This window comes from Pseudorca crassidens, chromosome X (genome assembly GCF_039906515.1).
Source record: "Pseudorca crassidens isolate mPseCra1 chromosome X, mPseCra1.hap1, whole genome shotgun sequence".
Lineage (NCBI taxonomy): Eukaryota > Metazoa > Chordata > Mammalia > Artiodactyla > Delphinidae > Pseudorca > Pseudorca crassidens.
This window is the reverse complement of record NC_090317.1, coordinates 67,087,728-67,099,014: the sequence shown is the minus strand read 5'-3', so window position 1 is coordinate 67,099,014 and position 11,287 is coordinate 67,087,728. Positions and strand designations below refer to the sequence as shown.

At 38.8% G+C, this 11,287-nt stretch overlaps 1 protein-coding gene across 4 annotated transcripts; it reads right to left on the bottom strand.

The window, feature by feature from the left end:
• Positions 1 to 519: 519 nt before the first annotated feature.
• TAF9B (TATA-box binding protein associated factor 9b) lies at positions 520 to 10,610 on the bottom strand. Of its 4 annotated transcripts, none has more exons than XM_067723585.1 (8): positions 10,468 to 10,610; positions 9,742 to 9,823; positions 9,013 to 9,149; positions 8,801 to 8,935; positions 7,924 to 7,999; positions 5,839 to 5,949; positions 4,083 to 4,239; positions 520 to 1,894 (listed from the first exon to the last, which is right to left on the bottom strand). In XM_067723585.1, exons 1-8 carry the CDS (start codon positions 10,516 to 10,518, stop codon positions 1,861 to 1,863), a joined length of 783 nt encoding a protein of 260 aa, XP_067579686.1. In that variant the 5' UTR covers positions 10,519 to 10,610; the 3' UTR covers positions 520 to 1,860. The 4 variants fall into 4 exon arrangements, with proteins under 4 accessions (XP_067579686.1, XP_067579690.1, XP_067579687.1 ...); XM_067723586.1 differs by lacking the exon at positions 520 to 1,894 and adding an exon at positions 1,932 to 2,187; XM_067723589.1 differs by lacking the exon at positions 5,839 to 5,949.
• Positions 10,611 to 11,287: the final 677 nt, after the last annotated feature.

Genomic DNA, 11,287 nt, shown 5'->3' with positions numbered 1-11,287 from the left:
GCTTTTTCAGTGTGCCTCACTCCCTGAAATGATTCTTCTAGACTAGGACTTTTTTGCTTAACTCTGGAGAGAACAGCAAAAGAAAATTTTGGTGGCTGCTTTAAACAAAACAAATTTTGAAGGCTTGAATTTTTTCTAAAAATTCATTTGTATTTTAATACTGTCACCATAGTTGTAGTTAATTTTTAAAAACACCATATTTCTGCACATCTCTAATGGCATGCTCTACCCTGGTTTGAGAAGCAGGAATTCTAGTACAATCTTTTTTGTAGGTGAGGCCCAGAGATGCTACACATTGATCCAGAGAATTAATGTCATAGCTGGGCCAGAACTTTAGCATACTGATGACTTTCTTCCCCTACTGTTTACCTTTCCCTCAACATTTTATTATTTCAAATGTACAGAGGAATTGAAAGAATTGTAAACACCCATAAACCTAACACTTAGACTCTACAACTGCCATTCGTCCATCCATCAACCCCTGATTGTACCTTATAAGTAATTTCTACCAGACTCTGCTTCCAGGATCTTTTCCCCATTTATTTCAGTCATTAATCCAGAAAATGAATGGGGAAACGCAAACAGCCAAATATTTTGAGTACCTGCTATATGCTCAGGACATAATAGAGGCAGTATAAGATGATAGCAGTTATCTCCTGAAGGAATTTACAACCTAGTCAAGGAAGATAGTATATAACAAACAATTTATGCATATATAAACTAGAATTGTACAAGTATGTGCTTCCTGATTTAATACAGAGTTATGAATTATTGATAAAACACTGCAAAGGTTTAGGCTTAAGTGTAGCAAATTCACTTTTAACCCCCAGACAACATATGTATGCCTGTATATAGAAAAAAAATTATAATCATCATAAATGAGTTCAATCTCTTCTTTAGTTCAGTGTTTCCTGCTTCCTTTCTTTTCCTTTTTATGTCCAAAACTTCCCTCTAGTACATGATACAAAAGTCAAAAAGGAGTACAATGAGAAGACTCCTTCCTACCTTAGTCCCCTAGCCACCAGTTTCCCTTCTTAGAAGCAACCAATCACTGTAAGACTGGTTTACTTCAATCTCGAGCTACTTAATGCATATAAAAAGGGTATGCATGTGCACGTGTGTGTTGGTGTATGGTGGCATAATTACACACACTGCTTTGTACCTGTCGTTCTGATGTTTTTTTTCCTTACCTCCTGAGTTACTTCTCTTCACTCTGGACTCCTTAGGCCACATCTTCCATTCTCCCTGCATAGTGGCTGTATTCCTATATTCTTACTCAGATCAAAGACACTTGTTTCCTACTTGTAGAAGGAAGAACTTGGGACGACAGTGTCCTCACCTCATTTCCTATCAGTACATCTTTTAAAAAAAATTCCACCTAGAAGCCGGAGGACAAGAGCTGCCTTAAGTCATTCTTTTTTTAAAAAAATTAATTTTTGGCTGTGTTGGGTCTTCATTGCTGCATGTGGGCTTTCTCTAGTTGCAGTGAGCGGGGGCTACTCCTCGTTGCAGTGCATGGGCTTCTCATTGCGGTGGCTTCTCTTGTTGTGGAGCACAGGCTCTAGGTGCATTGGCTTCAGTAGTTGTGGCATGTGGGCCCTAGAGCACATGGGCTTCAGTAGTTGCAGCACGTGGGCTCAGTAGTTGCAGCACGTGGGCTCAGTAGTTGTGGTGCACGGGCTCAGTAGTTGTGGCTCGCAGGCTGTAGAACACAGGCTCAGCAGTTGTGACTCATGGGCTTAGTTGCTCCGCGGCATGTGGGATCTTCCCGCACCAGGGCTCGAACCCATGTCCCCTGCATTGGTAGGCAGATTCTTAGCCACTACACCACCAGGGAAGTCCCTTAAGTCATTCTTGATGCTAGAATGGGTGGATGTAATTAGGAAAGGGAGATCTGCAAGATAAAGCAGTCTTCATCGGAAAGGGCAAACCACCCACTGGCTGGCTAAGAGAATGAACACTCAGATTGCAACCTCAATTATATGTATAAATTCCCACTAAAGACAGAGCATGTTATGTTAACAGATTTAAACCCATATCCTTTCATATTTATTTTGCTTCATTATGATGAGTCACATGCTGATTCCAAATAAAAGCAAGCAATTCCCTGATTTATAATCATCCATTAAGCAAATCTTGCTTTTTGGACCTCAGAATTACTGGGCCTTGTTCATCCTCTTTGAATCCCTTAAATCAAAAGTGAGAAATACAGTAAGTTCAATTGTTTATTAATAATCTTGGAACAAATACGTTAACAATTCCTTAGAGTTATATAGCATTTTTACAATTTTGAAAGCACTTTCACATATACCAATTAAACCCTCACAACATCCCTGTGAGGTAGGCAGGGTTGGTGTTATTTTCCTATTACTAGTGAGGAGAACAAGGCTCATGGGTGAAGTAAGGTCACACAGTTGGTTAGCGATGGAGCCAGGACTAGAACCTAGGCTTTCTGACATGCCTCCCTGAGAACATTCAAGTAATGGCATCCTATGCTATATAATGAACATTTCTCTCCTATGATGATCAGATCTATTTTTATAAGTCTGGTATCACCTTTTCCTAATATCCAAAAACACTGAATCACAGTTTTGATGAGATATTTCTTCCCTGTTACTGGACTATTTCTCTTTGATGTATCAAGCACCATCCTAAGATGAAACTTACTTGTGTTTTAAGTTTTGAGGATCCTTGGCTATAAGTTCTAAATTATGATATAAAAATTTGTTTTAGAAATTCTGCAAAAGTATTCCTATGTTGAATATGTCAAACTTACTTAAACAAAAACAACACAAGCCTGTTTATATTTTTGAAAGCTTTGCAGTCTTTCTCAATAGGATGTTTAGATGTGTATAAATGGAAAATAGGGAAAGGTGTTTAGCAACATTACTGGGAAGCCTATGCAGAATGCACCTAAACGCAAGTCACATCACACTAATTTGTTTGTGTTGGCCTTCTAGAGGAAGGAAAACCATTAGAAAACTTTCAGGTTTGATCCCATCATATGTGTGACATCCTCAGCAATAAGCTGGAAAAATCTGAATTATACCAATAGGGGGGTTCAAGCAGTAGTGATCAAAGCATATATATGTATGGTAGAAAGGAAGAAAACACTTGCTCTTCAGTGGTTTTGCCTAGGTCCAGTGTAAGTATACTTATCAAGGCAGATTTTAAGCTATAGCATCTTTCATGTTAAATTTCAAATTGTGAAATATGGTGGAGTTATCAACTTGGAATATGACTGAAACTGAATGTAACTGACCCCAAACTACCTGTCAAAAGCAGAGTAATGCTCAATGGGCATAAAAGGTAAGGGATAAAACCCAACTGCTCTGGTATGGAGAGAAAAACAGCAAAATGCAAACCTTCTGGTTAAAGTGAACCATAGACCATCAGGCATGTAAAGCAGGTTTTAAAAATATGAAAATGACACTGAGCTGTATTATCAGGAATTACATTCCTAAAGTTCCAGTTTTGGCCTTTTAAATTTAAGAGCAATAGGGAGAAACGTAAGCCTGTGGGGAGGAGGTGGTGCAGAAAATGAATGGGATCTAGAAATGGGGCTGAGGAGGTGGGAGGTTAGGGAACATCAAGAAACAGCTTAAATATATTCAAAATGGATTTAGAATCCCTCTAAATCCAACCTCTCCAACAATATTTGCTAAATTGAGAGATCTGGTCAAAAAAGTTGGTGACAATAAAAGTGACTATTTTATCTTACAAAAGAAGTATTTAAATATAGATTAGAAATTATGCTGTTAAAGATTAGTCCACTGATCAGGCTGTAGAAAGTGAAACTTAAGTGTTGCTGTCAGATACATTGCAGAAAACTGCTTCCAAAAATAGAATTACCATAGCAGTACTCAACATTAATGAAACCATTAATAAACAAGCACTTAACTTTTTATACTTGAAGCCTAATGAAAAAACATTGGTACCCTTAAGAAATAAATATAACACTTTAAGGTGAAAGATATTGCAGCTACATTTAAGTTTTCGATCAAGAATGTTCTAGTTTGGTATACTGGGCTCAAAACCAACTACACGTTTGAAATGCATAGAGACTACACTATATTCCTTACATAGTATCATTGTCATCATCTTCATGTTTTCTCTTCAATGGGTTTGATTCATTGGCCGTGTTCTGTGATGAAACCATGTTGGTGGTAATAAGAATATTTTTGGGCCCAATCATTGAAGGATTAAGCAGAACATTTTGAACTGCAGTTGTTGCGGGAACTGTAAACAGAGGAGAAAACACCCCCAAACTATGAACTACACAGAATCAGAAACATATGGTAAAAAGTATTCAACAAAGCTGAAATGTAATTCTAATAATAATTTCTTTTTTTAAGGTTTTTAAAATAACATATATTTCTTAAAAGTTAACATATGCATAATAGGAAACCAAAAAACACAAGAAGCAAAAAACAAAGTCATCTATAATCACAAGCAGTTTACCGTTTGATGTGTCCTTCTAGGTTTCGTTTGTGTATCTACATAACTAAGCATCCATTTTTATGTAATTAAGATCATACAGTTATGTATATGCTTTTTCACACATCATGAATATTTACCATTTCAAAGTCCCAAAGCTGTGAGTATTTTGACAGCCAAGAATACACTATACCAACTCAATCTGGAAGGTAAAAACATAATCCTGCCTTTTTTGGCGACAAAAATTTCATAAATCACAAAAATGGCAACAGGCCTCTAGATAAAGAGTTACGATTAAAATACTACATTCCCTTAATGTTCAATTAAAAATGAGACATAAAGCAAGAGTACACAAAGTATAATGCTTCTGAGAGTAAAAAGTATTCAACAAAGCTGAATGTAATTTTAATAACAATTTCAATAGCATGAAGTAAAACTATATCAGAAGAAACATAATTATACTGCATTAAGAGTTAAATTCCATTTTTTAATGCTTTAAAGTACTTAAATTAGTATCTAGTATAAAGTTAAAGAAGTTCTGTTAGTTTTTTTTGTTTGTTTGTTTGTTTTTGCGGTACGCGGGCCTCTCACTATTGTGGCCTCTCCCGTTGTGGAGCACAGGCTCTAGACGCGCAGGCTCAGTGGCCATGGCTCGCGGGCCTAGCTGCTCCGCGGCACGGATCTTCCCAGACCGGGGCACGAACCTGTGTCCCCTGCATCGGCAGGCGGACTCTCAACCACTGCGCCAGCAGGGAAGCCCTGTTTTTAATTTACTTAAAATTTCAATTAGTTCTCAGTCATGGGAAGCAGTGCACTGGATTCATCATGGAACATACTAACGGCACGTGTTCAAGGTCAGGAATCATGCTTCCTTACAGACCAATATTATGGTGTACGGTTAGGTTTCAGAAGATGTGAAATCTAAACATATTCATGAATAAACTACGTTATAACAGAATTCTACTTATATTATTCTAACTTTCTACATATACTTCCGTGAAGTGAATAAAAGTACAGTTTTCATTGGATATATACTAAGTTGTATTATTTTCTTGAGCTTTAACCCTAAGTGATTTTGCCTGAGATTTGTAGACCATAACTTATTTTAGTTCATAGGGTTCTTTGAGACTCTTGATGATCATGTTGAAATCTCTCCCTTCCCCCCAAAATGTTACATATATGTAAAATTTCAAACAATTTTAGTGTGTTTATAGACCCTCTCTGAAGAACCCAGATTTGCAGCATTACGGCCGCCTTCCTGTTACGATATTAAAACAATTTAATTATTGCTATAGGAATACAAACTGTTCTGTTATCACGAATCATTCACAAATTTTAAAATTCAGAAAAATATTTTAAAAGAACCACTTTCAATCCCCCATGCCCTGCCCATCGTGTTACCTGGTTTGACAGGTGTGGACTGAGAAGGTGGAATCTGCACCGTAAATCTTTGGCTTGTCACTGACACTGGAGGTGCAACTTTATTTGGGACAGACACTGTTTGTGGGGTTGCTGTAGTTGTAATTAACAGACCATGTTAGTTAGGTGACTTATTATACAGGTTCAATTCCTGCTCTCCTTTAGCTTACCAGAAACTACCTTCAAAGCACAGGGAATTAATGAAAGATCTGCTTGAGTTTGAATCCAGGCTTTATCACCTACTAGCTGAGTGACCTTGGGCAAGTTATTTAATCTTTTTGTGCTTTTCTCATCTATCAAATGGGGATAACAATACCTGTTTCATACGATTCTTGTGAGAATTAAAATAATCCATGTAAAACTCTTCACATAGCATCTGGCACTGAATTTTAGCTACATGAAGTCATGAAGTTGAACATTTAAATAAACAGCATTAAAGACCCAAGTTTTCTATTAATTACCTTATGTGGCACTTTTAATCTCTGTCACTTGCTGGGAATTAGGAGGTGTCTACTATGCCCATGAAGCTAAATCAACATGCATCTAACAGAAGCCTAACATATCTCCATCTTTAGGTAAGTTTTCCATGTATTAAGGAGTGGTCCAAAGAATTTGGTGAAGCTTAATGAAGCAATATAAGTATTTTATTTTGTCAAGAAAATTCACAGTAGGTGGATGTTTTCTTGTCCATTATCATAAGGAAATTGTTAACATTTATCTAAGTATGGAGTTTAGGTTTTAAAATTGAACAGAGTATATGCTTAGGTCTTATGCTTTATGAAACTCATTTAAATTTTTTTTAAAGTTTAAAACTTGCATCTTTAATAGTAGTTTTTAGCATCTCCCTCACTCTAGACTTAAAAATCTCTAAAACATGTACAATAAATGTCTAACTAGGAATAAAAATCACAACTGATAACTAAAATTGGTTAACTTGCCAACACATGTAACTGATTAGTACAGCCTAGAGTTTTTAAAAAGTTGGTATTCACTTAAGAGATATGAACCCACAGATAAACAGTATATGATCAAAAAGTTACACAAATTATATATGCAAACTCCTGTCTACACAGGTCACATGCATATAATTAGACGTGTACAATTAATACTATACCAGTCTGGTTTTAGAATGCTGAAATGTGAATTCACACCCTGAAAATATGAAGAGGTTGTCTACACATCTCAAAAATCAAATGCTGCTTACACTAGAGCTATATGACATCTATAGTACTCAAGTTATAAGAGCTAAGAAATCAATACTGGTCAAAGAGAAGGGGATTTTTTTTCTGAAAAGACTTTGACTATGAAAAAATACAGCAGGAACGTAGGACAAAAAAATCAGGAAATCTAAATCCATTATTCATGTGTTCCTTAATATCTAAGCAACAATGACATTATGGTTTCTAAATGCCATTCTCCACTAAGAGGAACCAGGGCTCTTTAGAGAAATGGCTGATTCTAGGACTGGGGTAAGGAAAATATAAGATGAGCTTGGAACATCTTGTGCCAGGAAGCAAGAAATGGTCAAAGAATGATGGAGACCTGTCACAAAGGACACAGGAAACAGTCTGAAGAGGTGCTCACTGACCAATACAGGATAATCAGTACTACTTTTGAAAAGGTTATATTAAAAATGATTTTCTTTGAGTCTTAAGCTTTTTGTATACTTTAAACTTACTTCTTTTGATTGCATCTCTTGCCAATTTACTCAGAAATTTAATTTCTGATAATAAGTAGGCTACTGCTGTGAGTGAGTTTGGCAACTTTATTTGTATAAAACCCAGAAAGCACACTGCTTAAACTTCTGTTTTTGTTACCATAGTTAATACCAGCAACAATGTTGGGTAATGCCCAATTCTATACTCATTTGGGATCAGATATTCCTTGTCGCTTTCTCATTTTGAAATGATAAAATATGTTTATAGCTTTACTAGAGGACGAGTAAATGTATTAATGGCAACACATATCGGAATTTCTGACTCACCTTTTTACTTGGATTACAGTTCAAAATCAAGTGCTGAGGCACTTCTTTACCAGCCAGAAAAGCCATTTCCCTCTCGCACTTACCTATAGTAGGAGTGGTAGGTCTGCTACTAACAGCACCAACACTTAACCGTGGAACTAGTCTTCCTTGGTTAGGTCCCTAGGGGATTTAAAAAACAAATTAGTTTTAACGTTGTTCACACTTGACACCTAAACTTAGCAGGAAATGAAATTAGGATTGCTGATATGAATTATTAATAGATAATTGATGGCAAGAATGTCCTGTTTCTGTTCAGTGTTCTAATGCAACATTTAAACTAGGGTTTTCACAAATATCTATATATATACACACACATATAATACAAACAATACATATCTATATAAACATGGATAAGAATATATATATAAAATATATAATTCTATATAGTTTTAAAGTTTGAGGTAGAGTGTTATTTGGGGATAACAGCTAACTTCCTTATGATTTTTTAATCTTAACTAGTCAATATCTTAACCCAGTAAGAAACTTCTTTATAGTGGAATTTCAGAGGTACAGAGGTAGGCCAATGTAGGGAGAACTTTCTCAGTGGTGGGAGAGCCTTAGGTCATATTTCAGAAAGCAAGTCCAATGCCTGATGGTATATCATTTACTCTGTTATGGTATAGTGTAAAGATTGGGAGTTATGAGACCTGGGAATCAGTCTTAACTTTGCTACTAACTTCATAGATGAGTTCGGGCTCACTTCCCTGATGAGTTAGATGAACAATAAAGTTCCTTTTAGCCCTAAAAATCTTGGATCATATATTCTATATTTTAACATAGTAGCTAATTGCAGACATAGTATTTTCAAGGAACTAAATTTTAAAAAATCCTAGTAAATTATCTTAGCCTTTAATTTACTGCACTATTTACCCCTAACACATCTTACCCTTTTTAAAAGCTAAGATGACTAAAAATTCTTACCTTTTTAATTAAGGACTTTAGCCTATAGTTTGGAGCTGTTAAGCAGTATCTGTCAGGTGGCAGTCTGGGTCCTGCATATGGCTTAATCAGTGGTAAAGGGGTTTGATTTTTCTGCCTTGCAATATCCAGTAAAAACTAAAAAAAAAAAATCCTTATTAGAACTACAATTAAAAATTATAAGTAAAATGAACTTCAAATAAAATTTTGCTCACATCTCTCGGGGGAGGAGAGGTAAAAGACTGGTCAGCCCGACACTGGATTGCCAGTCTCACATCATCTGCATCAACATTAGGTTTCTTAGCATGGCTTGAATAAATTTTTGCATCATCCAGAATTGAAGTCACATATCCTTTAAGAACAAAACATTATTTAAAACATATGAAAATAGATTAATATTTATGGCCAGTTTTTAAAAAGTTTCACTAATTTCCAGAAAGTTTATGAATTTTGGTTCTAATATCTAATTGTCCTATCTATATGATCAATTTGAAACAGATATCACAATATACTGTTCCCTAGCCTGAGCTCCTTTTTACTGCTTTCTGAATTCTATAACATTAACTCTTTTTTTTCTTCACATATTTTTAAGACTTTATTTCTGTAGAGTAGTTTTAGGTTCACAGCAAAATTGAGGGGAATATACAGAGATTTCCTATATACTCCCTGACGCCATACATGCATAGCATCCTCTATTATCAATGTTCCCTGCAAAGTGGTGCGTTTGTTACAATTGATAGTCCTACACGGACCCATCATAATCCCCGATAGTCCGTAGTTTATATTATGGTTCACTCTTGGAACTCTACATTTTGTGGGTTTGGACAAGTGTATAATGACATGTTATGACATTAACTGTTAAAGTATTTTGGTTGAAAATGTTCTTACAATGAACGATTTTTAAAATTCACAAGTTAGGCGATTTTGGTGTTTTGTTAACTTACGGAAAGCAAATTCCAACATTTGATTTATAACCCTTGGTTCGTACTCCGTAATTCCCATATCCTTCAGGATCTGTGCCATCACCTGTGGATTCAAATAAAAACGCCAGATGCATAATCTAGGTATAGAAATCAAGACTGGACCGAAGGTAGTAATTATATTTATGATACAAGGTTCCCCCTTCTCTGGGTTCCAAACTTGTACTTTTCCTTTTCCTCCCAAGCGAGTGTCAGGTTCACACCAAATCTCGTCTTGATCTCTTTGCTGAAAACTTTTTTTTTTGGCGGGGGTGGGGGTGGGGGCGGGGGCAAAGAGAAGAAAAAGGCCCGGGTTGGCTTTCCCAGTCGAGGTAGGGGTGGTTACAGCTGGTTGTCATTTTCAGATGTGGCGACTGGGGTAGCTTTGCATCAGAACACTGGAGGCGCGAGCCAGGATTCGCAGACGGGGCGGGACGACTAGGCGGCCCGGGGCCCGAGGCCCAGGAGACAAAGTCGGGAGGCCGGCCTGCGCATCCGGTGGGCCGCCAGCCTCCCTCCGGCTGGGCCGCCGGGGTGGCGGGAGAGAGCCCTGGGGTCCAGGGCACTCGAATCTCCAGCTCCTGGCGGCCCTGGCATGGCTGAAGTCGACCCGCGAGCCCATCATCAGGCCCTCCCCCCAGGCCCGCCTCTCAGGTCCCCGGCTGCGGTCGCGCCCAGCTTCGCACCCCGCCTCGCATCCTTCGCACTCACCAAGGCATCTCTCGGAGCGTTCTTGGGAGGCGCCATCTTGCCCGACTCCATGTTATCCTGCTGCTCGTCATCCGGGGAGAGAGGACTGCTCGCGGATTCCTCGCTCAGGCTCCACCCCTCCGGGCGCGGAGGGCGGGATTACCGCGCCGGTCCTTTTGCTCCGCTGGCTGCCGCTTCCCAGCCGCCCGCCCGCCCCGCGGAGGCAGAGGGAGGCTGGGCTAGCAGGGAGCCCACGGCGCTGAAGCCTTTTCCGAAGAGCCCTCGGCCAACGCTTGGAAGACTGATTAGTTCGCCTTCCCAGAGCTGTTCCCCAGAAAAGTACACGAAAAGGGGCACCCTTGTCTTTTCTGGGGCCCCTCCTCACGTCCCCTGCAGCCACCCTGGCCCCTTCCCTCTCCCTGAATGTCTGCAGAGTCCCTGCATCCACCTGCCTTTGTGGTAGTGCTGCCTGGTCAAATGCAGAAAGCCCAGTTAAATTTGAATGTCAGATCAATAATCACGTTTTTAGCATAAGTTTATCCCAAATATTACACGGGCTATACTTACACTATGAAATGATTTATTGTTGATCTGATATTCAAATTTAACTGGGTGCTCTCTATTTTTTGTTTTTGTTTTTTTTGCGGTGTGCGGGCCTCTCACTGTTGTGGCCTGTCCCGTTGCGGAGCACAGGCTCCGGACGCGCAGGCTCAGCGGCCATGGCTCACGGGCCCAGCCGCTCCGCGGCATGTGGGATCCTCCCAGACCGGGGCACGAACCCGTGTCCCCTGCATCGGCAGGGGGACTCTCAATCACTGCGCCACCAGGGAAGCCCTATGTG

Excerpts from the sequence above, each read along its gene's own strand:
- TAF9B (XM_067723585.1), bottom strand. The coding sequence starts at position 10,518 with ATGGAGTCGGGCAAGATGGCGCCTCCCAAGAACGCTCCGAGAGATGCC. Across the intron at positions 9,150-9,741 it reads AATGTTGGAATTTGCTTTCC|GATATGTGACTTCAATTCTG; the intron begins GTAAGTTAACAA and ends TTGTTCTTAAAG. Across the intron at positions 8,936-9,012 it reads CCTCTCCTCCCCCGAGAGAT|TTTTTACTGGATATTGCAAG; the intron begins GTGAGCAAAATT and ends TTTTTTTTTTAG.